General features: G+C 49.0%; 1 protein-coding gene across 1 annotated transcript in view; it reads left to right on the forward strand.

Annotated features, from left to right (window-relative positions):
• CMIP (c-Maf inducing protein) overlaps positions 1-27278 on the forward strand; it is a 224214-nt gene that overhangs the window by 151042 nt on the left and 45894 nt on the right. The window contains exons 3-4 of the mRNA XM_084905562.1: positions 1431-1481; positions 26846-27007. Of these exons, the coding sequence (XP_084761688.1) occupies positions 1431-1481; positions 26846-27007 (213 nt within the window). The remainder of the gene's footprint in view (positions 1-1430; positions 1482-26845; positions 27008-27278) is intronic.

The following is a 27278-nucleotide window of genomic DNA, read 5'->3' on the forward strand; positions in this document are numbered from 1 at the left end:
CTGATGTTTCCATGGTGATTGGGGTGAGGAGGTGGGGAGACCTGGAACTCCTTGACAGAGACCCAAAGTTGTACATGCTGTACGGGCAAAAGGTGGACTTTTAGAGGGAGGCCCTGACCTTTGTGAGAGTCCCTTAACCATCAGGGTCAGGGTCACTTGGTGCAGGGCTGTGGGGTCTCGTGGGATTGGATGCTGCCTTTCTGCCTTTGGGGGTGTCAGTGGAGAACTTGGGCTACCATAGTACCGTGATCCACAGCATGAATCCAACCACCGGCCTACTAGTCCTGGCCCCACACTGGCTGCCTGTGAGCCTCAGTCTCCTCATCTGTACCATAGGAATGAGCTGCTGACAGTACCAGTTTCTCAGGATAGACTTGCAAGGACTGAATGAGCTAGTCCACACATAGGGCTTAGTCTGGGTCTGGCGTGCGTTAACTATGCCACAAATGCTGCTTTCACCATCAGCAAACCTGCTGGAACTGGGTTTGAGAGCAGCAGCAACACGTCCTAGAGTTCACAGGTCCATCTTCAGGAGCATTTAATTTGAGAGGAGTCTGTGATGGTGATGATAATAACAACAGTGGCTGCATTTCTGTTTGACCACCTGCTGTGTGCCCAGCATGCTTCTAGATGCTTTATAAGAATCGGTCCCAGTCCTCCTGACATTTCTGTGAGTCTGTGGGTCTTTACAGATGAGAAAATTGAGGCTGAGCTGCCTAGGGTCTCTGGACTAGAGTGGTGTGGATAAAAGAAGGTTTTGCTTTCCACACAGTGATTTCTAACTCAGGTCTGCCCGAGTTCAAAGCTGGCTGGCTGCTTTCTCCTGTGACTTTCTACAGTTGGCAGGAGGTACAGTGGTTCAGCCCACAGGCTTGGAAGACAGGCTGCTTGGGTTTGAAGGTATTTAGCTAATGTAAGATCTTAGGGTCTCAGTTTTCCCTCTGTGAAATGGGCATGTGTCACTCACCTTGCAGAACTGTTGAGCAGGCTGAGGATGAAATATGTGGATAATAATCTCCAGGTGCCTGAGCAGTGCTTGATACAAAGGAGGTACCCAGACAGCTCCCACCATCATCATCGCACCACCATGCTGCTTTCCCCTTCATCTGGGCTCCTCCCGTGATCCTAAATAAGTCAGGATACATGTGCAGTTAAAGCTCTCCCGGCCACCAGTGTCTGAGGTCACTCCTACCCAGTAAAATAGCATACAATGGCAGTGAGGTCTTATTTCAGAAAAGTCACCCGCTTATCACTTCTATTGTGGTTTTGTACCCAAAGGGTTCAGCTTAGTGAATCCCTCCATAGGTTGTTAGGACCACAGGGCAGACCATGTTGGACAGACAGGCTGGGCTTGCGTGCTGGCCTGAAAAACGCTCTGAAATGCTACAAGTGTGTGACCGGACCTTGCTGTCCTGTTCTTATCGTTGCAGGCTGCCAACAGCTACCTGCGGGACCAGTGGTTCCATTCTCTGCAGTGGAAGGTAAGTCCTGGCACAGCTGCTTGTTTGGGGCGGCCGCCTCTATTCTGGGCATGGCTCAACGTTGGTCTGTACCCAGAGGCATGAAGGCGGAGATCTCTGCTCTCCTCCGCCCCTCTGTCTTCTGATGCCTTTCCCCCTGCAGCACCGGAGCAGCAGCCCTGCCCCATGGGCCCTGGGCTTTGCTCATTGCCTTACAAAGGGATGCAGGACCTCTTGTTCTCAGAACAGAGCTGGGGAAGGCAGGACTTCAGCCTCAAGATTCTGTCTTGAAAGGAACTTCCAAAAGTGGCACCAAAGTGAAATTTATCAGAGGTTCAAAAGCCCAATTGCGTTTCCATAAGGAATTCTTCACTTCCGTTGCCTGGTTCTTTGGCCTGATTTCCCAGTTCGAGCTCTGCATAGAGTAGCCCAGAACCTTCCAGCACATAAGTGAAATTCCTCCTCTCCTGGTCATTTTCAAGACCCAGGGACCTGAGCTGCCAAGGAAGGTCCTCCCAAAGCTCTGGGGAGTCCATGACCTGCCGCCCTGCCATTCTGCGTTGGCTCAGGCAGCTTCCCCTCGTGCCCTGCCTCCCTGGCCCTCCCGTCTTCTGATCTTTCAGTTTAGAACAAGCTGTGATGGCCACAAGGGCGGAGGCAGCAGGGAATGGCTGGAATGGCCGGTGCATGCCCTGAGCTTCAGTTGTACTGTAAGCTGGAGAGCCACAGGGTGAGTGGCTGGCCTGGTGCAGGGTTGAAGGCCATATGCCATCTTGGAATGACCAAGGGAACGAACACTCAGAATTCCTCTCGTGCTTCTGAGGGGCTGTCGTCACAGCGAGGCTGAGGACGGAAATACAACCCCGGAAAATTACATTCCTGGTCCCAAAGAGGGCCCCTCCTCTCGGTTCCCCGGACAGCTGCAGGTCCTCTCGCCTGGTTGCCTATAGGGCAGCCTCAGAGGCTGAGCATATCGCCACGTTGGGGCTGCTTAGGGAAAGGACCGGCATTTTATTGAGCACCAGCTGTGTGCTAGGAACTCGCAGCTAAGCCCATCCTGTCCGTTTCACCCTTGCCTCAGCCTTATATGGCTAGTTACTATCACTGCTTCCATTTCATGTATGAGAAAGGTGAGGCTAGGCCGGAGCCCAGCTCCCATAATTAGGGGCCGTGAGGCAGGGCTCAAGCCCACATTTTCCCATACCTGTAGGCGCCTGAATGTAGGTGGAAAGCACTGAGTGGCAGCTGAAAAGGAAAGGTGGTACATGCCTGCTCACAGAGTCAACAGGTACTGCTGAGAGCTCGACTTCCCAGGGAGAGTGTCCCTAAGACCTGGCCCTTGGCACAGTCCCAGGACAGGCAGGGCATGCTGGGGTGGCGGGGGTGGGGAGGTGAGGGGGTGGTGGGAGCTTAGGAGTTAATTGCCAGAACAGGTGAGAGGGAGGGAAGATGGGGGTTGGGATTGGGGGGTTCCCTGAAGGAGGAAGCCATTTAACGGCCAGTCTCCCCTTCTTTAATTCTCTGCGTGTTTTCCATGTGAGTCCTCACTGAGTGGTTGCCTTGCTTTCTGTTAGCTCAGGACAGGGCACAGCGTACTTAGAGACAGCCAGCCTACCTGACAGGCTGGGAAAACACCTCATTGAAAAGGTGGCCAAGATCAATGTTGAGGGAGCGGCTGTCTTTAGTGTATTTCACAGAGCTCTGCTTTCTGCCCTGCCCTGCTCAGCATATTTTTCAGCAGTGACTTATGTCAACATCTAAAGGGCAGAGCTTGTGAAATTTGCAAATGTTATGCAGCTACAAGAGATGAATGAGGTGGTGGGCATAGAAAGCCAGATTTCAGGAGACTGACTGGCTAGAAAGATGATCTGAAAATGGCAGCTTGAAATGGACACATTCAGCCGTCAAGGATGGCATGTGAGTTTCAGATAATTGATTAAATGAGTACAGGCATCTAGCAGTGCCCATGAAGTTCTGCACTCAATTAATGGTGCTTGGTTTGTTTATGGTTGTTAAATTTAATCAGTTAAATTTTTTTTTTTTTTAAATAAAAAGAAGTAAATATCTAGGAAACCCAAGTCAAAGTGTCAGGGAACCAGCAAGCATCTGGCAGTGTGGCCCTTCCTGCCAGGTGGTGGTAGATGATGACTTCAGTTCTCACTGTGTAAGTGTCTGAGTGTGTCTTGAGCATGTGTAAGATACTGGTTGTTCCCTCTGACAGTTGCCCCTGCTCCCCCCATCTCCCCTCCCTTCACTACTTTAGGTATGCTGCCACCAGGTGACAGTGTCTCTCAGTGTCAACAACTTGATTTTATCCCTGTGGCTCTTTGCCACCAGTTTTGGTGAGATTGGAAGAGGCAAGTTCTCCTTCCTTTTAAAATGGCAAAGAAACAGGTGTTTTGGAGGCACTGCTGGCTAGCCAAATGAACTTGGAGACCTGGGTTCAAATCCAGGTTCTGTAGCCTACTTGCCTTGTGGTCTGCATAGATTCTAGCAAGTATTCATTAAGTCAGATGCAGTTACCGAGTTCCTACAATGTGCCAAGCATGGCTGGGTGCTTTTTTGGGTGCTGTTGTCATTCAGCAAATGAAGGATCCAAGGCTCAGAGAGGTGTAGTGATCTGCCCATAGTCACACAGCAGATTTCAGTGCAGATCTGTCGGTCTGTCCAGCCTTCTGCTTACCCCAGCAGGGCTGAGTCTGAGCTTTGGACTCTGCAGCCACTTAGGATGTGACCTGCTTCTCTGCATGCAGCCACTCTCTCCTTCGTTTTCACAATCAACCATTTTTGGGTTGTTTTTTTTTGTTTGTTTGTTTGTTTTTGTTCTTCCTTTTCTATATCTTTAACTAAAAAATAAAATCAATAGAACATCAAAATTAAGGACTTTAGAAATCCTGCAACTTCAGCTTGAGTTTTTCAATTTCCCAAAATTTTGTTTTGTCTTTTTTCTCCCTACACCAATATGTATTTGCATGTTGTAGCTGCAGTTCACATAGAGCATATATTCTTCCATGTGTAAAGAACGTTACTTCTTAACTACTGTGTTCCCATTGGTAAGTTTTTTATCAAGAAGTACTGGTATCTCTAGGGCATTGTCAACAAGGGGTGGCATTGCCCCCAAGGAAGCCAGAACTGGTTGTTTGGGGCTTTAAAAACCTTAAGTTACTACAGTAGCATGGGGCCCTCCAAAGTTCAGCTCTGTTCAACAAAATCTTATTTTTTCTTATTTAATTTCAAAGGCAGGAGGGCATATAGGGTGTGGGAATGTCCAAAAGGGCTCCTTAAGGGGACAATAACACAAAAAGGTTGAGAAACACTGCTGTGGCATCTACCTCACACTGTGTTGGGAATAAAGAAAATTTTACCTAATAATAGACAAACATATAAATTGACCGTACCTTCACTACACCCATAGCTAATCAGAGTGACTATGCAAATTAACCCCAAAAAGGTGGCATCCAGGAACATCCTGGCACCCAGGTCACTGTGAGGTAAGGCCTGGGCAGGAGTGGACCACCTGCGATCAATCGCAGGGAGATGGGGGTCCATTCCTGATCTCAGGGAGCAGGGGGTCCGCTCTGATAGCAGGGAGCTGGGGGTCTGCTCCTGCCGAAGAGGCTTTTGGCCTGGGCAGGCCTGGGCTGGGGCAGAGCCGGTGATCAGAGGGAGCTGGAGGGCCCCTGCCCAGGCCTAAAGCTTTGGCCAGAGGCTTTAGGCCTGGGCAGGGCCCAGCCCGAGATTGGTGTGAACTATAGAGGAAACACCTTTTCTGACTACACATTGGCTAAGCTTCCTGATATGCTACTGGTAATATTCTTAATAACTTGGGTAATAAGAATCCAAAAAGTTGATCTAGGGTTTTTCCACCACACTTTTGGAGAAAAAAACGAAGGTCCGCTGCTAGAGGGCTAAGAAATGTCATATCCTGCCCCAGCCGGTTTGACTCAGTGGATAATGCCTCAGCCTGCCAACAGCAGGATCTGGGTTCCATTCTGATCAAAGGCATGTATAAGTTGCAGTGTCCTCCCTGGCCAGGGCCCAGATTAGGGCTCATGCAGGAGGCAACCAATCAAAGTGTTCCTCTCACTTTGATGTTTCTTTCTGTTTTTCCCTTTCTCTTCCACATTCTTCTCAGGTGAGGATTAAAAATAATAATAAAGAAATGCATATCCTATGAAAGAACACATCTTGTAAATGCCTAAAGAAAGTTGTCATTTTTTCCTGGTGAAGGGTCTAGAGTCCGTATTGATGAAAACACCTTGGTGACTGGCAGTGGCTGCAGCAGCGGGGTGATGGGGCTGGTGCCTTCCCCTGATCAGCCTGGTTGCCTCCCACAAAGGGAAGCCAGGGGGAGTGGGCCTAAGCCGTTAGTAGGACATCCCCTGAGGGCTCCCAGTATGCGAGAGGGGGCAGGTTGGGCTGAGGGACCCCTACCCTCAGTGGATGAATTTTGTGCACCAGGCCCCTACTAGCCATATAATATTCTTGCCCTGTACTGGTAAACCCCTCTGTCTTAATGGCTGCAGCTCTGAATTCCAGTATGTTCACCTGCCATCATCTATCTTCACCTACAGTCACAGGCCATTCGGGGCGTTTTCTCAGCTTGAGGCACTATGCTTTGAGCATCATCTTGTCTCAGTGTGAGGACATTTGTGTCACTTGCCCAAGGCCAGCCTGAAGAGGAAGTGGTATATGACCCACAATGTCCCAGTCCCCAGAACCCCCTTATCTGTGCACCCCTCTCCCTTCTGAGCAGCTCTTTTCTTCCTCTTAGCTTTCCACCCTTCCACCTCAGAGCTCTGCAGGGTAACCACCATCTCTGGTGCAAGGAAGGAGGGTGGGATGAGGTTACTCTGGGCAGCGTGATGGCAGCTCCAGCCCTCCCAGCATGCAGTGGAGCTGGGCACTGTGTCCTGAAGTTCCTTGGGGAGGCCAGCCCTGTTTAGTTTGGGTGGTTTAGCCCCTGAGGCCAATTCCTGAGGGTATGGAAGCATAAACAGTTGTACAGCGTTAATGAGGCCTTATTTCTGACTCAGAGCTGTACCTTAGAGGCCAGGTCCTGTGGAGACAGGCCTATCTGTGTGCAAGGCCATAAGCGGACAGGCCGATGTGTACACAGGGCTGTGAGGGGACAGGCCTGTCTGTGAACAAGGCCATGAGAGGCAGGCCTGTCTATATGTACACAGGGCCACGAGGGGACAGGCCTGTCTGTGAACAAGGCCATGAGGGGCAGGCATGTCTGTATGTACACAGGGCCACGAGGGGACAGGCCTGTCTATACAAGGCCATGAGGGGCAGGCATTTCTGTATGTACACAGGGCCATGAGGGGACAGGTTGTCTGTGTGCAAGGCCATGAAGGGCAGGCCTATCCATGTATAAAGACCGTGAAGGAACAGCCTGGTTTGTGTGATGAGACCAAGAGTGAGTGCAAGGCTTTGAGAGCTGGATGTGTGTGTACAAAGCTGTGGGAAGACAAATTCTTTGTCCAAGATTTGAGGCCACCAGACTACCAGCTGGGAGGAGACAGTACCAGGCCCATGGAGGAACCCTAAATAGCAAGATTCACCTGCTTCGATGGCCTGCCTCCTCAGCAGCTCTGGTGCCTCCAGCCTTGTCCTGGTCAAGGGCTTCTTCAGCCATTGCCCAGAAGTCATGAAAACTAAACAGATCTCATCCCCTGGGGGAGCTGGGTCACAGAGAACAGTCCCAGGGGCGGAGGCTGGGTGCTGGGGGCAGAGGAGCAGACTGTGTGAGACAAGGCTGGCCCAAGGCTGCCGGCAGAGGAATGCCCTTGGTTCTGGGAAAACCCCAGCCAGGTTTGCATCCCTCCTGGCCATCTGCCTGTGCCACACTGCCTCTTCCTCCCCAGCAGGGTTTCCCAAGTCCCTGGGGCAGCACAGCCTCCGGTGTGGTCTCCCCTTCCCCAATCCAGCTCATCCTTCCTCTGTACCCAGTAGGAGAGTGAAAGAATGTGAGGTGTGTGTCTGTGTGTGTGTGTGTGTGTGTGTATGTGTGCGCGCGCGTGCGCGCGCGCACGACTTTTAAGAGTGCATCGGGTATGGAGTGTTTATTTGGGCCTCGGTTTTCTCCTCTGTGAAATGGGGATAATACTAGTACCTTGCTCATTGGGTGCTTTGTTACTTGTGAAGTATTTTGAAAGGTGCCTCCCTGTTGAATCCTTATTGGTGGGTCTCCTATGCGGCATTGGTGGGTGGGACCAACCCCTTCCCAGCCCCTCCTGTGACCCTTGTGGCATCTGAAAGAACTGAGGAAGGTGAAATCTACCCTGAGGAGACCCTGCTCAGGGCAGCTGGGGGTGTTCACCAGGTTTGAGCACTGCGGGCATGTCAGGTACCTCAGTCTTATAACAGCTCTGCAACGTCTTTGCTGCCCATCTCGTAGATGAGGGGACCAAGAATCTAAGGAGACAGAGGACATCGCCAAGGACAGCTGGCTCCTCAGGATGTCACAATCTAGTTCCCACATCAGGCCCTGGGTGAGCCCATCCTATGCCCTGAGCCCCCACTGAGGCACAGAAACCATCAGCATCCCCAGTGGGCAGGTGAAGAGCCAGGCGCTCAGAGGCGAAGACCTTGGGCCTGGCAGCCTAGGTTCTTTCTCATCGGGCCACCCCCTCAGGAGGGCTGGACCCTTCACTCCCATTCAGCAGGGGGAGAGGCCCCAGCTGGTGCCAGGATTCAAGAAAGCAAAAGGCTGATGTCCTCCCCTGAGGGGAGCTATTGGAGGAAGGGTGTGACCCTCTGGGTACTGTCACCCCCAACTCCTACCTTCCTCCTGGGCCCATCCCTCTATCCCTTCTTGGACCAAGGCCTTTCCTTCTAGTCCTTTAACTGTGGTCCCCAGACAACTGTCTCTACCCAACTGCAAGCCCCTCTGAGCGCATGTCCCCGGGCACGTGCCCTGAGTCTGCAGGAGCCCTCCCTCAGCACAAGCCAGAGGTGGCTATCACCAGCCTTGACGGGCGCTCACTCGTGTGCCAAGAAGGTGCCTCCCTGTTGAATCCTCAAAACCCTAAAGAGGGACCACATACACGCAAACTAAGTTTCTGAAATCATTTCCCCATTTCACATGTGTGAAGACAAGCTGAGAGGTTAAGCCATACACCCCAAGGCCACACAACTATTACATGGCAGAGCTTGGGTTTGTTTGTTTTTTAAATATGTTTTTATTGATTTCAGAAACAGGAAGGGAAATGGAGAGATAGAAACATCAGTGATGAGAAAGAATCATTGATAGGCTGCTTCCTGCTCACCCCCTACTGGGGATCTAGCCCACAACCTCGGGCATTGTGCCCTGACCAGGAATCGAACCGTGACCACCTGGGTTGAGACTCAGCTACTGAGCCACACCAGCCAGACACAACATGGGTTTGAATACAAGTTCAACTGATTCCAGAACCTGAGACCTTAACCTCTGGTAACCCGGCTCCTACCTGCATACGTGTGTGAGCGCCCACATGTGCACACACCAGATGTTCCTCATACCCTGACCAGCCCTTTGGTGCCTTTCCTTTCTTGTGATTTGCGTGTTTAGGGTCTGGTTGTTTTTGCTTGGGGAGACATTACAGGGTGGCTTTATATTTTTTCTCTAAGTCTCGCAGATGTCATCTTGGGGATTATGTGAATTAACCTCTGACTTGGCGATCCCCTGCTTGTCCTGGATGAGGGCTGATTGCCCTAACCCATCGTGCATGTGGCACACACACTGTCAGACCACCTGTCCCCCACCTGGGAGGGTCAAGCTTACCATCCTGCTTCCACATCTGCCCAAACACACTGCGTCACTGGTGTCCCCAGATTCCAGCATCAAGGCTCAGTGTGCCGGACCTAGCCCTGCTTCTAACTTCCCTTGGCCCTCCTGTGAGCTCCTGGCTGGGCTCAGTGCTGTGGCCAGGATGTCCCTGTGCCTGGAAGGAAGACGGTGGCCCCTTCTACCACTTCCGTGGTGGCCTCGCCCCTCTCTGCCCACAGCCCTCCTCTGTCTGTCTCCCGCTCCCCCGCTGCCTTTTACACAGTCCTGAAAACATCTTTACAACCACATCAAGGCAACACCGCTCTGTTCCTGCCAGTCCCCACCCGATGGCTTGACTTCACTCTTTCAGATGTCTTTCCAGGTTCCGTCCACCTTAGCACAAGCCTCCAAGGACTCGCCCTTGTTGAGCACTTGGGCTGTTCCCATTTTTCTCATTAGACATAATGCAGACATGACTATCCCACCCTGTATCATAGCTTTTACTTATTTTGGAAGATTTTTTTAAAAAGTATATATATATTGATTGATTTCAGAGAGGAAGGAAGAGGGAGAGATAGAAACATAAATGAGAGGGAATCATTGATCAGTTTCCTCCTGCATGCCACCCACTGGGGCTCAAACCCACAACCTGGGCATGTGCCCCTGACCAAAATGGAACCCAGGACCCTTCAGTCTGCAGGCTGTTGCTCTGTCCACTGAACCGAACCAGCAAGGGCTTTTGGGAGATTTTTAGGGCAGATTTCCAGAACAGTGAGCAGTGGGCAGAGATGGGGTAGTTTCTGGTGGCTCTTACCACATAGTGCCAGTTTGCTCCCAAAGAATAATTTGTGTAATGCCTAAGGGTGAGGGCTCTGGACCACACTGCCTGGGTTCAAATCCCAGCTCCACCATAAATACTGGTAACTCGACCCTGGACCAATTATGTTCCTCCTTTTCCTCTTAAATAAAATGGGGTTCACAGTAAGACCAAGCTCATTATGTTCTTGTGATGATTAAATGGGTTAATAGTTGTAAAGAACTTAGGACATCACCTGCCATGTAAGTATTAGGTCAATGTTAATTAATCCTGTTCTTTAACTATTAAGGACCCTGTTTCCCTTTGCGTAGAAAGGTTCCAGAAACAGCTCTAGAGAAAGGGCACATGTATAGCATCCATGCCACCCCCACCTCCACCCCAGGGAGCCCATGGCAGGCATCACTAATCAATCACTGTACTCCTTTCCCCTGAGACAGAACTTTTCTCAGCACAGCACCCGATAGAGGAAGTTGATAGAGGGAGTGAGAGTTGCCACCATCCCTGCTTTCGTGACCTCCTGGTCCTGTGGTCATGAGTGTCAGCTGTCCTGCCTCTGAGGAGGATGATAAAGCAGGGGAAGCAAGAAAGGATGGACAGATGAGAGGTGGCCTCAATGCTCTTGGTGGCCCAGCCACAGGTTGGCTTCATCCAGGTCGAAAGGCAGGAATCCCATTGAGATTAATTTCTGGTGATTGGTGAAAGACGGCTTTGTGACCCCCTCAGAAGGGATCAAGGGATTCTGTGGAGCCCTGTGAAAGAAGGGGCTTACCCCAGAGGCAGGGGGCCCGCCACAGTCCAAGACTTCTGAAGGGGCCTCGGCGGGAGGTACAGCCGGTGGTGGCACTGAGCCCGAAAGCGGAGGCCTCACAGAGGCGAGTCCAGCCAGGCCCCATCAGCACTGATGCTCATGGGACCCAGCGGAGGCCATGGGGGCCCAGGCTGCCGGTCCCCTGGGAAGGCCACCGTCTTGAGCCACTCCCTGCCACAGCTCATGGCCTTCCAGGCATCATCAGGGACCCTGTAACTAATAACAAGGCAGGCTTCAGGGATTGAAACTAACAAGTGGCAGAGGGCCGGCAGCCTGGGGAGCAGAGCTCACGCTCTCGTGGGCTTACTTGACTGCAGATGAAGAGAACAGTTACTACTACTAATGCCCGGTGCTATGCTGGGGGCTCTCGTGTGTGGTCTCTTGCAACCTTGTCAAAGTTCAGTGATACTCATCTTGAAGGAGGAGCAGAGAGGCAAAGGGCTTGTCCACGGTGCACAGCTAGAAGCAGCGAGGTGGGTCCAGCCTCCTCCTGCTGATGGGAGGTGGCACCACCGTGGACCTGGAGAAGTGGGGGTGTAGGCATGGAGTCCCCACAGAGGCAGAGGCAAGCATCAAGCCTTTGCAGCAATCGCCACTTCCCCCGCTCTGCAATAGACATGGGACATTTTTATCTGTGTTTTTTTTTTTTTTTAATAAATTTTCATTAAAGGATAGCATACATAGAGAAGAGTGCACAGATCAAAAGAGTAGTGCTAGGTGAATTCTCACAGAATTGATAACTGGCACCCAGATTAAGACACAGAGCACTTCCAAGGAGCCCCCTCACCCTCCGGTCCCTAGGCCCCCAACCCAACCCCCACTACAGGAAACCACGATCCTGCCTCTAGCAACACAGATTAGTGTTCATGCGTCTGAACCTTGTACAAATAGAATAATACAGGCTGAACTCTTATGCTGGACTCCTTTGGCTCAAAATTAAGTTTATAATATTTATCCGTGCTGTTGTGTGTAGCAAACATTTATTCATTCACTTCCCTGTATGGTGTTCTGTTGAATGAATAGGTTAGGTTGTTAATTTGTTCATTCTGTTATGGATAGATATTTCCAGTTGGCTATTAACAATAGAACCATTAGAAACATGCCTTCTGGTGAACATATGTCCACATCCTACTGAGCATAGACCCTTGGGCCGGCAAAGGATCCCCTTTAATGGATGCTGCCCAGTGGTTTTCCAAAGTGATGATCCTAATTTACACACCAGCCATGTATTAGGATGGCAAGGCACAGGTATTTTTTTTTTTTTTTAAAAGTCACATTTATTAAGGTTTTCTTTTAATATACTATAAAGGACAAAGAGAACTTAAAAAATTCCCACTGTCCATAAACTTCTGTTAAAACTTTAGCGTTAAAACATGGATCTATAATTTACATGTAACAACATGCACACATCTTAACTGTTGGGTGTGGTGATGATTCCCATCATCACAGAAAATTCCCTCATGCCCCCATTCCAGTCACCCCCTCCTCCCTCCCCCAGGCATCCTCTGTTAACATTTAAGTAAAAAAGTTATGCATGTATGTGGTAATTCTGAGAAGTACAGAAAGATGTACAAAGCACAGTCTTCTCCCCCAAGTCCGTTTTCCCAAAGGCAGACCTGTAAGCATCCTACGGGGCCTTTCCTAAGGTGTTATTTCCCACACTGTTGTGGTTCTTGCTTCTTCACCCTTGAATTACATATAGTGGCGAGCTTTCCATAACAACCAGTACAGGTCTCCTTTGTTTCTTTAAAAAAAAATAATAATAATAATTTTTATTGATTTTTAGAGAGAGAGGAAAGGAGAGGGAGAGGGAAAAACATGCTGTGAGTGTGAAACATTGATCGGCTGCCTCCTGCACGCCCCCTACCAGGGATTGAGTGTGCAACCCAGTCATGTGCCCTGACCAGGAATCAAACCAGCCACACTGGCCAGAGCTCCTTTCTTTTTTGCACTTTTGTAGTGTTCCATTCAGACAGGGGTCAAGCTGGATGGGACTTTAGATCTTTCGGTAAAACTGTTGTCCAATCCACCCGGCGCGGCTCAGTGGTTGAGCATCGACCTAAGAACCAGGAGGTCATGGTTTGATTCCCCGTCAGGGCACATCCCAGGTTTTGGGCTCGATCCCCAGTGTAGGGTGTGCAGGAGGCAGCCAATCAACGATTCTCTCTCATCATTGGTGTTTCTGTCCCTCTCTCTTTCCCCCTCCTCTCTGAAATCAATAAAACAAAAAAACTGTTGTCCAAAAAAACTGTTGTCCAAATGAGGAAACTAAGTTTCTGAGAAAAAGGATAGGCATTTATTGAACACCTACCATCAATGGGTTACAGGCAACAAGGGGCACCTTGCTGCCTTATCCTCACCCTTTGGGTCCCTCTAACCATCCCCATTTGAAAGGTTAAGAACTTGAAGCCAGGGTGCCAGGAGTGGAGGGTGGGGGGAGGAATGAGCTGCCTCAAGACACAGCGGAGGAACTGGGCCTGTGCCCCGTTACTGGGACCCAAACCTTTTCCTGCACCCCCCTTCCCCAGCCAGGGCTTTTCCAGCCCGCACCAGAAAGCCAGCATTGGGCTCAGGGATATCCCAGACACCCCCACACCTCCTGTGTGAAGGACTTCCTGGACCTCAGGAGTGGTGTATGACAGCCGGCTCTTCAAACGGCCAGGAGAGAAGTGCATTGTGGGTAGTTGCTTTTTTTTTTTCCAGACAGAGCTTTCGCGTGTCATCCCACGCATGCCTTGGTGGGGGCTGATGAGTCATGAACCATACAAGGAAGTTTTTTCACGTAAACAGTTTGTGGGTGAACTTGTTTTCTGCCCTTTAAGGCAGAATTTTTTTCTCTCTTTCTCTTTAAAGAAGTCTTTAAAACATAAATATGAGGCAGTATCTTGACTAGCAAGACCTTTTGTTCTTCTACAGAAGTCTGCAGTGGGTCCCTTTTAGAGCTGGGCGGTGGGCAGTGCACCCCTAGGATGGGGGTGCGGTCAGTGTTTGGGTGGGGCCGTGGCAGGGATCCAGCCTTGGAGGGGAAGGTGGCTTGCCCTTCTGTGTTTGTCCTGAGGCTCCTGCCTCCTGTTGGCTTGGCGACGAAGCCAAACAGAGACTCCAAAAAGAGCAGTGCCTGTCCCCACAGAGGAGTTAGGTCCTCGCCGCACCCAGTGATGAGAAAATCCCCAGTGGGGCAGCCAGCTCAAGTCTCCGGGTGGAAAGGTATTTGGTAGAGTCACTAATTGACCAGGAGACAAAGGCAGAACCACCATAGTCTTGCTTCCCAGGGGACCCTGGTGCCTTCTTAGAACCAATTGTTACTTTTGCAAAAGCCCTGAAATGGACAGAGAGCCCCTCTAGAGGGACCTGACTCTCCCCCTGACTAAGCCTTCTGACTATGGCGGCAGTAAGGCCTGGTGTTTTGTTTTGGGTGGGGGCTGGCTGGGCCAGGCAGGTGCTTGGAAAAGACCCTTTGGCAGAATGAGCTAAATCTGATTTCTGGGCTGGAGCAGATGTCCGGGAGTGAGTGAGCACATGGGATCCAGAAAGCACACGTGGGAGGTCAGGGGCCATCTCAGCCTGGGCTGCCCTTTGACATCTATCTATTGACTATTTAAAAAAAAAATTTTTTAATTAAAAAAAAAAAATATATATATATATATATAAAATATTTTATTGATATTTTACAGAGAGGAAGAGAGAGGGATAGAGAGTTAGAAACATCAATGAGAGAGAAGCATTGATCAGCTGCCTCCTGCATACCCCCTACTGTGGATGTGCCCGCAACCAAGGTGCATGCCTTTAACCGGAATCGAACCTGAGACCCTTCAGTCCGCAGGCCGACGCTCTATCCATTGAGCAAAACCGGTTTCGGCTATCTATTGACTCTTGAAGCCTTTGTCAACATCTATATTAAGCTTTCAATCCAGAATGGTCCCCATCTTCTCCCAGGCCTCTCGCCATAATAGATCCAGGGGTTCTGAAATGAGAGTGGTTCCCAACATGGGTTCTGCAGGATCTGGGAACCTGCTAGAAACATAAATCTTAGTTTCATAAACTTGAAGGTAGGGGAGGAGAGTGCAGCAAGCTGTGTTTTACATGCCCCTGGGGTGATTCTGATACACAGCCCAGATGAAGAACACTGTAATAGTTTGAAGAAAGAGCAATAGACCTTCATAGGGCTCCTATTGGTTTTCATCTGTGTTATCTTATTTAGGCCATGCAATGTCCCTGAGAGGTGGCGATTATATCCCCATTTTATAGATGAGAAAACTGACTCTTAGACTAAATTTTCCCATGTTTCTGAGCCAGAATTCAAACCCAGGCCTGAGCCTCCTTCCATGTCCAGCAGGCCCTGTTGCTGGGTCCCTCTGGATCTGTGGTCAAGCAGAGGTGGCTGGTTGCACCTGTAGCTTTTAGATTACTCTGCGAGCATCTCCTCCATCCCCGGGCCCACCCGGGAAGGCGGAGTACGCCTTACCGCAGATTAGCCCCTCTCCTACATGTTGGCTCTCTTTAACTGCACCCCAAATCCGTGCTAACACTCACGTTGGGGATCAGCTGTAGATGAATTTTCCAGGGGACTGGATCTTCTTCCAAGGCCCTTTGTAGATGAGCCATGGCTGCAGCCAAGAGGAGACAGCCCAACGAGGAATGGAGGCTCCCCTAGCACAGGAATGAACAGGTCGGATGTCCTTGGAAGTACTGGAAGCACTAGATAAAGTTCTTAGTCAAGTAAACAGCCGAGGCTCCCGTTGATACGCTGTGCTACCGTCTTGAGGCCGAGCGGGAACTCCTTATTTGGGATAGAGATTTCCTTTTATCTGGCCCAGAAGAGACAGCCCTGAGCTGGTGTCTGCAGCTCAGGACAGCGAAGCTCTCTAGGAGCCGATGCCTCCCACATGGCAGAGGAAGAGCAGCCCCTGGTACAGTATTTGTGTGTTTTTAATTTATTTGGTGGGTTGCTATGACTCGGGTACTAGGAGGGGGATGATTCTTCAGAAAATGGTATTTCCTATTAATGATTAATGAGAGGTCTGCACTGCAGTCTTCAGTATTGGGTTTGGGTTCTGAACGGGCTCCCAGCCCTGTACGTCACTGGAAAATAACAGGATCTTCTTAAACAGGATGCTTTGAATGTGGGATCTCCACCACGCCTTGGGTGTGGAGTGACTGTGTTGCATGGATCATTAAGGCGAGGCAGGGCAAGTCTCTGGATGTTTGAAAGACTGCGGAGGACATATGGGCTGTGCGTGTCCTTGGGGACCCTGGAGGTATGTGCTGGGCTGATGGGCTAACTCAGCAGACATGACCCTTGAGAAGGAGCTCCCCAGGAGGGGAGCGCCCGGTCACTGAAGTATCGTGGTCACAGCATCTAAAGGCCTCAGCGTCTGACTGCCAGGAAGACCTTTGCGAGGGTTTGCACAGAGGCTGAGGGCAGGGGTAGGTTTCGTTTTTGCTTTGTTTTCATTTTCTAAATGTATATGCTCCCGTTGCCCAGACGGTATTTAAGGTGTTTTATAGAAACACAGCGTGGGAAATCTACATTAATTGATACAGATGGACTTCCACCAGGTTTAGAGAAAAAGAGATTCAGAGACCTGGGTATAATGTGAGGCCGTTTTGTAAAGCAGGAAGAACAAAGACACAAAGCTGAGGACAAAATCAATCTCTCTGTCCACTTGTGTTTGATTATACTCTATATGACTGCGGAGAAAGATCTGAACTGGTAGGTACTAGGGGTCAGCTAACGGTCTAGCCCACCACCTGCTTTTCTAAAGAAGGGTTTTATGGGGACCTTGCCCCACCCCTTCACACCACAACAGCGGGGCGTGGCTGGAAAGGCCTGGAATATTTATTACCTAGCCCTTCAGAGAAAAAGTGTGTGGAACCCCAATATATGTCATAGTGTTAGCATGGATTCCGGGGTGCAGTTAAAGAAAGCCAACATGTATGAGAGGGGCTAAATAAATGTATGTACACTTTTATACTGATGTGTGTGTGTGTGTGTGTGTGTGTGTGTGTACTCACAGAAAGAGAATCTATGACATGATGGTCACCAGCATATAAATATGCAGGTTGTGTGTGTGTGTACGCACAGAAAGAGAATCTATGACATGATAGTCACTAGTATACAAATGTGCAGGTTGTAAGCTCACATGACAGTTCCTGTGCCCTTTATCTCTTCCTTACCCCTGTTCTGTACAATCCTCGTTTATCAATGAACATGTATTATTTCAAAAACCAGATAATCTACTAGAACACTGAAAAGTCAAAAATAATAAGATCTCAGCTGCCCTCCAGCTCTTTCTAAGAAAATGGGATTCTGACCAATCGTTCTTATCCGGACATTACTTATAATGAAGACTCCCAGGCCCCCACCCCCCGACTCTGAGCTGGAATCTGGCTCCTCTTCCCCTCATCCCTCCCTGCCATGGTTCCTGTCCACAGGAGCTTTTGAGGAGCGCTGGGAGGGCTAAAGGACTTGGTGCGGTGCCTAACACAGCACAAGTACTTCATACATGTTAGCCATTATTATTGATTTTTATTCTCCTCCCTTTTACAAACACAGAAAGCACCTTCCTTATGCACTAAGTAGTTCCAGTCACTGCACAAAACGGTAAAGAAGCAGACAAGGCCCCAAGGAGCCCAGAAAGTCAGTGAGAAAAACGATCACATATAATTTTTAAATGTGGTCTAACAGAACCATGTGGTGATTCGATTTTGCCAAGGGTGCAGCAGGCCCTAAGTGCCAGGTAGAATGTGGCGCCCAGCTGAGGGACTGGTCCCAAGGCCGGTTCATGTTACCAGCCAGATGCACAGTTGCCTGGGCAACCAGCTGATGCCCAGAGATGGACACTGCTGAGTTCCTGCTGTTTCCTTGGAAGTGGTAATGACTGCAGTGACATCGCCTCTAGTGGGCACTTGGGGAGCTGAGTGCTCGGGCACTTTCCCCTCTTTCAGACAAATTGCCTGTCTCCCCAGGACCAGGCTCTCCAGGTAGATGTCATGTGGACACCCAGCTGCAGCCAGTCTGGAACTGTCACTGGGCAGCCAGGGAGGCAAAGCTCAATTTTTCAATTTGTTTGTTTGTTTGTTTTGTTTTAGTAGTAATCTTTATTGTTGAAAGTATTACTATGTCCCTCTTTTTCCCTTGTTGACCTCTTCTAGCCTTCCCCACCCAGGCTTTACCACCCTATTGCCTATGTCCATGGATTACGCATATATGCATACAAGTTCTTTGGTTGATCTGTTCCCACCCACCCACCCTCCCACATCTTCCCTCTAGGGTTCGTAAGTCTGTTCCATGCTTCTATCTCTCTGGATCTATTTTGTTTATCAGTTTATTTTGTTCATTAGAATCTGCATGTGAGTGAAATAACGTGATACTTATCCTTCTCTGTCTGGCTTATTTCACTTAGCATAATGCTCTCCAGGTCCATCCATGTGTGGCAGATGGTAAGAGTTCTTTTTACAGCTGTGTAGTATTCCATTGTGTAAATGTGCCACAACTTTTTTAGCCACTCATCTGCTGATGGGCACTTAGGCTGTTTCCAGATTATTGTGCTGCTATGAACATAGGGGTGCATACATTCTTTCTGGTTGGTATTTCTGGTTTCTTAGGATATATTCCTAGAAGTGGGATCACTGGGTCAAATGGCAGTTTCATATTTAATTTTTTGAGAAAACTCCATATTGTTCTCCACAGTTGGGCAGCCAGGGAGGCAAAGCTCAATTCTTCAATTTGTTTGTTTGTTTGTTTGTTTGTTTTGTTTGTCTGCACCAGTCTGCATTCCCACCAGCAATGCATCAGGGTTCCTTTTCCTCCCTCCCCCATCCTTGCCAGTACTTGTCATTCACTTGTTGATTTGTTGATAGTAGCCATTCTGACAGGTGTGAGATAGTACCTCATTGTCATTTTGATTTGCATCTCTCCAATGATTAGTGACTTTGAGCATTTTTCATATGTCTCTTAGCCTTCTGTATGTCCACTTTGGAGAAGTGTCTATTACCATTCTTTGTCCATTTTTTAATTGGATTGTTTGTCTTCCTTTTTTTTTTTTTTTTTAAATATATTTTATTGATTTTTTACAGAGAGGAAAGGAGAGAGATAGAGAGCTAGAAACTGGGGATGTGCCTGCAACCAGTGTACATGCCCTTGACCGGAATCGAACCTGGGACCTTTCAGTCCGCAGACCGACGCTCTACCACTGAGCCAAACCGGTTTCGGCTGTTTGTCTTCCTTTTGTTAAGTTGTATGAGCTCCCTGTATATTTTGAAAATTAATCTCTTATTAGATGTATCATAGGCAAATATGTTCTCCATTCTCTGGGCTCCCTTTTCATCTTGCTGATGGTTCCTTTTACTGTGCAGAAGCTTTTTATTTTGATGTATCCCATTTATTTTCTCCTTAGTTTCCTTTGCCCTATGAGATGTATCAGTAAACATATTACTATGAGAGATGTCTCAGATTTTGCTGCCTATAGTTTCTTCTAAGATTTTTATGGTTTCACGACTTACATTTAAGTCTTTTATCCATTTTGAGTTTATTATTGTGTATGATGTAAGTTGGTGGTCTAGTTTCATTTTTTTCATGTACCTGTCCAATTTTCCCAATATCATTTATTGAAGAGACTGTCTTTACTCCATTGTATGCTCTTGCTTCCTTTATCAAATATTAAGTGAACATAATGGCCTGGGTCAATTTCTGAGTTCTCTATTCTGTTCCATTTATCTGTACTGCCTATTCTTGTGCCAGGACCAGGCTGTTTTGAGTATAATGGCTTTTTTTTTTGTAGTATAACTTGATATCTAGTATTCTGATTCTTCCAACTTTGTTCTTCTTTCTTAAAATTGCTGTGGCTATTTGGGATCTTTTTTGGTTCAATATACATATTTGGAGTTCAACTTTCCAATTAAAGGACTTCTTGCTGTTTCAGAAAGAGGCAGCAGCATCCCTCGGGGCAGAGAAAGCACTCCGGTGTGCCTCTCAGAGTGGCATGGTACTTGGGTGCTCAGGATTGAAAACTAGATCTGGGACCTCATTCTAGCTCTGGCTATTGCCTCTGTCCATTGGTTAGGCCAGCAGGTGATAGTTGAGAAATTGTACTGGGTAAATTAGGGGTTCTGTGGGGAGGCAACAAGGTAAGCTGAGAGTCTCTGAGCTGCTCTGAGGTTGATGATTAAGACCTGAGGGCCAGGTGGGCAGTTTGGGGCTGACACACATGGACCACTCACAGGCCTAGGTTGTATCTGAAGACAAAGTGATGATCTTTGATGCCAAAAGGATTTAGGGGAAGCCCTTCAGGAGGACTATAGAGAAAGCCAAAAATGTTGCCCCCACCCTGGGTTGGCGTGATGGTGAGTTACCTGGCAATATCAGAGCCTTGAAGATGTGAGCAAGAATCAGGGAAATCCAGAGAAATCGCCAACCGGTCATTCTCCCTAGTTGAGCAAGGGACATTTGGGACAGCAGCCTGTACACCTGGAGGGCACGGAGGGCTGGGTAGATGGACAGGGTGCAGCTCACATACTGGTCCCAGCAAATAGCATTGCCTGAGTAATGGGAGGAAGTAATGAGCATATTGCTGGTCCTCTGGGGGCGAGATGACAGAGGGGACCCCGACACTTGAAGACAGCACCGCTCCAGAGAACTTCTGTGGTGATGAAAGTGTCCTCTCCCTGCACCATCCACCATGGCAGCTCCTGGCCACATGTGGCTGTTGAGCAGCTAAAACGTGGCTAGTTGGACTGAGGCACTAATGTTTAGTCGTAGATCACTTTAATTAAGTTAAATGTAAGTAGCCACATGGGGTTAGTGGCAGCAAAGCTTTGGGATCTCGGTGTAAAGAAATCCTAAAAGCCAGTCGGTTCCTCCCGGGCTCGTTTTTCTCTGCAGCTCCAGGAGCGCCATGCAGCCCTTCCTTTAATGACAGGGTGGGAGCATGCGTGCTGGTGTGAGCTGAGCCTGGGAGGCTGCGGCAAGCAGCAAAGCAGCAGCCGGTCATTGGGAGGCATGCTTCCAGCACATTCTGAGTCACGCCTTCCCTGGGGGGGACACATTCCTAGTGACAGCTCGTCTCCTCCGGAGGAGCCAGCAGGCTCTGCTCTCCCAGGCCAAAGAACCCGGGTGTCTGGTTGCCTGCTGTAGGAGCTGTTGCCGGAGAGATGACCGATGTTGCCAAGGTAACATTCCCTCCCTGACAAGATGGTGAGAACTGCAATGGAGTGACTCTTCCTCCTGGGAGGCAGCAGGCTCTTCCTGCTGGCTGTTGTCTCAGGAGCTGGTAGGGCTTAGTCACAGATGCCGGGAGCCTCCTGAGTCCTGCCTGCGTTAGACCATTCATTCCTAGGACATGGTACGTGTTAACAATGAGAGCTGCTGTTTAGCCAGGATTGGTACTGGGTGCTTTATATATATTATTTCATGGAGTAGAATGGCATGCCTTTGATGTTGGTTATTCTCATATCACATTGCAGATGAGGAAAGTAGGTACAAATAATAGATTAAAATCCATGAGTACCAGCCTGTTTTGTTCACTTTAGTACTTAACACAGTGCTTGGCACATTATAGTCGATGGTTCCCTGTAATTTTTGTTGCTTGATTGGTTGGACAGATGGATGGATGGGTGATGTATGCATGGATGATGGATGAGTGGATGGGTGGGTGGGTGGCTGGGTAGGTAAGTGGGTGGGTGGATGGATGGGTGGGTAGGTAGGTGGTGGTTGAGTGAATGGATAAGTGTGAATGGATGGGTGAATGGGTAGGTAGTTGAGTGGATGGATGGATGGATGGATGGATGGGTGGGTGGATAAGTGGATGGATGGATGGATAGATGAAGTAAAGTGTAGAATTGAATTTAAGTCTGCTGATGGCAAAATCTTTGTGCTCAACCACTAAACTGTACTGCCCTAGCTTTGTCTGGTGCCCTCTCTGCCTGCCTAGGCTGGGATTTTCTTTACATACTTTAATTGAGGTATAATTTGCATACAATAGAATTCACCTGGTTTAAGTGTGTGATTCAGTGATTTTAGCAAATTTATGGAGGTGTGCAGCCATCGCTACAATCCAGTTTTAGAGCATCTCCATCCTCCTGGAAGCTGCTCAAGTCTGTTTGCAGCCTAATCTCCATGCCTTCCACCTTTCCCCAGCAATGACCATTCCACTTTCTGTCTCTGTGAATTTGTCCTTTCAGACATTTCATATAAAAGGAATCTATGTATGTCTTTTGTATCTGGCTTCTTTCCTTTAGCATGACATTTGTGAGGTTCATCCATATTGTAGCATGAATGAGTAATTCCATCCTTTTTACTACCAAATACTATTTCGTTGTCTGGAGAGACCACATCTGGCTTATCCATTCATCAGTTGACGGACATGTGGGTTGTTTCCAGCTTGGGAATAAGGCTGCTGTGTACACTCATGCATGTCTTATATAAAGTCTCTTTCTAGTTCTTTTGAGTAGATTTCTAGGAACGGAATTGCTGGGTCACATGATAAATTCATGATTAATGATTTAAGCAGCTGTCAAACTTTTTTCCCGTGATGCTGAGCTAATTTACATTCCCATCAGCACTGCACAAGGATCCTGGTCTCTCCACCTCCTTGCCAGCACTTGGTATCGTCTGTCTTTCTGGTTAATAACAGCCTGCTGGGAGTGAAGTAGTGTCCCTTTATCTTTTGGACCTGTGTTCCCCCAATGGCTCATAATGTTGAGCAGCACTATGCATTTACCGCTAGGCTGGGGTTTGACCTTTTCAGCTGGGGCTTAGCAAACTTTTTCTCCGAAGGGCCAGATAATAAATATTTGGGGCTTTGTGGGCTACATTTGGTTTCTATTGCATTTGTTTTCATAACCCTTAAATAATTTAAGATCATTCTTGGCTTCTTAGCACAAAAACAAGCAGGAGACAGTTTGAAGTCCCCTGTCAAAGGATCCCAGCAGCCCATGCACCTCTGGGTAACAAGAGGTAACCCACCCCTTTGGGGAAGCAGGCTCAGTGGGAGGACCATACAGCAAAGCTGAGAGCTAGGCTCCTGAGAGCCTGGAAGCTAGCATTAGGAGGTGTCCCCATCCCAGCCCTGTGATTCACTACCAGATGAGCTCACCAGAGTTCCTGAGATGAACTAATTTGTCACCCAAGGTAGTGACTGGGCTCGTGTGGTGCTGGACAGGCCTCCCTCTGCTTGAGGCAGCCTGTCCTGATGTTCAAAGCCTCTTATGGGGACCAGTGGCCTGCCCATACCCATGACCATGACATTACAGCCTCACTGTCCACCTGCTTTCCCACAGCTCCTCTGCTTCTTGGTCAGCCTTCCTGCAGCTCCTCTGTTCCTTGGTCACCTGGGCCCTGGCTCTCAGAGCCTCATGCACTTCCTGGCCTTTGCCCCATGCCACCATCATTCTTGACCCCTTCTTCACAGTGTCCCTGGATGAATCTGTCCCTTTCCACCATCTGTGCCAGCCCTGGCTGATGTGCCAGAAAGAGGGGGCATCTGAAGTTTACCAAAGCCGATTTTGACTCTTGAATTGCCCTTCCTAGCTGCGTGACCCTAGGCAAGTCATGTCACCTCTCTGGCCATGATAGTAACCCTGTGTGTGAGCAGGATGCTAGAGTCCTATAGAAGAAGCTACAAGCACTCCCTCTGACCTCCCCTTAGCATCACTGCTCTGAAGGATGCTCACTGTGAACTCTGTTAGGGGCATGAGTGTTTCTGGCCGTGGAAGCACTTCGGCTGGGGCACAGGGCACTGGGCACAGGGCAGCCACTGGGGTGTCCAGGAAACTAGTGGATAAGTGCTGCAGCTTCGTTGCTGCTTGGGTGGGTCATCTCTTATGCACGATCTAACCGTCTCCTAGGGATCCCGGTGGATTCAGCACCTTCCCCCAGTGGGTAACGTTGCCAGTTGTCTGGTCATAATGCTTGATGATGCCCTGCTAATTTACTGCCTTCTCCCCCCAGTCTTTCTTCCCCATCATGCTCTGATGTATCTTCCAGTGCCTCTCAGATAAATAAATCATTTGCACCTGGGCCTTGTCTTTGCGTTTGCTCCCAGGGCTGCTCTGCCTGTGGCAGGTCCCCAGCTCCAGGGGTTACTGTGAAGAGGGAATGAGATGACGCCTATACGTGCCCAGCACAGTGCCTAGCGTATAGTATGTGCTCATTAAATCTTAGTCCTTGTTAAAGCCCCTGGGACCTTCTGGTTTGAATACAGCTTCTGTGACTACTGTTCTGGGGGTGCCTCTTAAGCAAGGGTTTGGGTTCCAAAGACACTCGTGGAAGAGCTGTCGACCTCCCCGCTGTAAGGAGGGGCTGTCAGTGAGCACCGGGGCTGAGTGCAGCCACGAGGGGCTCCTTGGAAACTGCACTGAGGCTGGTGGCGCCCATTGAACCCTCTGCCAGGGCCTTGCTGCCCCTGCACCTCAGTGATGTCTGAGTGGCCAGTGGGGGACTGTACTCACGACCACCCACCTCACAGGCTGGCTGCAGGCAGTTAGATTTAAATGAGGGTTGGCTGGAATAATGCTCACCAAAGATTAATGGTGGTTGTATTCTAAGATGTGGGATTTTTGAGGCCTTTTTTCACTTATCCTTCCCTTTGTGCTTTCAGCATGGTTTAAATTTCTTACAATAAGCATTCATCATTTAAAAAAAAAAATGATGAAGTCTTTATTCTTTCAAAAGTAAATAGCTTGCAGGTGATCAGAAAGAATGCACTTAAAGCTCAGACCGTGTTTAAACCTAGAATCTACTGTGGAAAGACACGGGTGTGCATCATTGTGGTTTTCTGTTGGGGCTTAATATATGGCATGTTTAAATGGTCATTTAAAAATTAAGCAGTTCTCTGGCTACAGAGCGAAACCGCAATGTCCCGGACTCAAAGGAGCATTTGTCTCCTGGGATGGATTGGGTTCTGCCTTGGGAAGTGTCTCCACTGCATTAGGCTTCGGGCACTGTGTTTGCTTAGATCAGTCAGGGAGGCTCGGCTGATGGAAATTAGGACTGAGCTGGTTACAGTCTAGGAAAGCCTCAAAGAAATGGTGCGTCTTGTATTAACGTCATGGATTTCACCATCCTCATCAAGGACAAATATACTGCTCACCAAATACCCATGTCTCTCTCTCCTCCACCACCCTTCCCGCGCCTCTTCGGGTCCAAAATGACTGGCAAGGAAACGTTCCTGGGCTTTTCCTCTCCCAACCTGATAAAAACTATGCCGTCTTCCTCTGCCCTTCTGGCCCTCTGACCCTTTCTGGTTCTCGATGGGGACCGGGCAGAGAATGGTAAGGCAGAGACAAAGAGAAGGAGATGGGAACAGAGGGGACGAATGCTGTGTGTAGGAGAGAGAAGCTAAGCTGGTTTAACACAGGAAAGATCTGGGTGCTGAGGGGGCAGTAAACTTTGTGAGTTTACTGTGTGGGTGATGCTGGTGGTGATAGGGATATGATTAACAAGTGAGAAGCTCCCGAAATCATGGAGTGTGAAGAAAATGGGATACTTGTTGTGTTGCTGTGGGTTGTATATTTCATCCTTTTAAAGTTTTACAAAAGAGACTGGTTAAGTATCCGGATTCCCCTTTTTGTTACGGTGGCTGTCCTAATTTGGACAATGCTCTCTAAAGTAACTCCATACAGAGACTTGACCATATGGGTCCAGGATTTATTAAGGTTGCATGGTTCATGTGGCTGCAAGGTATTTTCATGCCTAACTTACAAAAGAGGAAGCTGAGGCTCAGTGAGTGAAGGACTTTATAGAAAGAGTCAGGTGTGCCCGACTCTGGACTGAAACTGTGGTGGGACCACAGTGCTCAGCACAAGTTACTACTCCGTTTGATATGGACTGTGTTCCCAAATACTTTCTGTAAGGGGTTGGGTTCCAAAATTACCTTGTCATTCTTTTCTTCTTTTTTTCCAGAGAGGAAGGGAGAGAGAGACAGAAACATCAGTGATGAAAAAGAATCATTGATTGACTGCCTCCTGCACTGGAGATTAAGCCCAAAACCTGGGCATGTGCCCTTGACCAGAATCGAACCCAGAACCCTTCAGTTCACAGGCTGAAACTCTATCCACTGAGTCAATCTGGCTAGGGCTAGGGCTAGGGCTCACCTTGTCATTCTTAACTCAGATGCTAAGTGGTCAGCTTTGGGGGCCAGTGGGGGACTCTGATCTCTTTTCCTTCCTTTCCTAGCTCAGACTTTGGGGCATGTCACCCAGCTGGCTGCTGGCACAGTGACACTGAAGGAGGTTTTCCCCATGGAGCAGGGCTTCTAATGAAGGAGTTCATCCAGTTAGACAGAGGCTCCCCAGCAAGCTGGGACAGGGAAGGGGCGGGATTTGGCTGGGACCTCCGCCTTCAGAGGGAGGGCTCCTGTTTCCATGATGTCAGAGAGGCGGAACTAACTCTGCCTCAAGTCCAGGGAGGCAGCAGCCCTTGGCTTCAGCCTCCAATTAGCGCCTGAAGGAAGGTGAGAATGCTCCCTCCTGTCTCCCTCTGCCTCTCCAGGAGGGAGCCGAAGATGGCCTTCGTTTCCTGGGGGCCACTGTGGGCTCCCTGCCCACTTGGCTGGAGTGGAGTTCTTTGCCCCCACCCTATCCGTCTTGTTTCTTAGCTGTACCCCACTCCTCAGGGGCACCCCTTTGGATCGGACTAGCAGAAGCAGTGCTTCCAACTCAAAGAACGTCCCTTTGTGGACCCGGGAATGTTTCCACTCCTATTGCGTTTGAATACTTGGGGAGTAAGTTTGGCAGAAGATACTATCCAAAGAGAAATCTCTTTTTCTTTTTTAAAGTCACTGGAAATAGTATAGAAATTACTCTTCTGTGTTCTGGAGGCCTGGATGTCTGCAGATGCACCGGTGACTCAAGACTGCCTGTTTCCTGTCACTTTCTCAGGGCAGAGCGTGGCCCTGACTACAGCTTCTTGGGGCCTTTTGCATCCTAACTGTCTGATTCTTTGATCATCTTGTATCTTCTTCCCTCAGCATATCGATAACAGGTTTGTATCTTTTTCTCCTGACCAGAAAAAGATTTACAAATATAAGAAAGTCCTGAGTAACCCAAGCCGCTGGGAGGTTGTCTTGAAGGAGATCCGAACTCTGGTGGACATGGCCCTGACATCCCCCCTGCAAGATGACTCCATCAACCAAGCCCCACTGGAAATTGTCTCAAAACTGCTCTCAGAGGTAAGACACTTCCCCCTGCTGGATTGTGTGCCTACCGAACCCCCATTTAAATGATTTTGTTTCCTTTTACTTGCCTGCATACCAACTCTCTACCAGAATTGGATTTGAGCTTATCTTCCTGTTGCTTTAAGGAAGTGAGGGGTTCCCCCCAGCCATCCAAAAGTATTGAGAAGGTTTGCCCAGTGCTTCCAGCTGAGCTGTCCTAGGCTTGTGGCAGGGATGAAGGGACAGTTGTCACTCCCCTGCCATGCCCCACGACTGAACTGGGGAT

This window comes from Pipistrellus hanaki (assembly GCF_964339955.1).
Source record: "Pipistrellus hanaki genome assembly, chromosome: 15".
Lineage (NCBI taxonomy): Eukaryota > Metazoa > Chordata > Mammalia > Chiroptera > Vespertilionidae > Pipistrellus > Pipistrellus hanaki.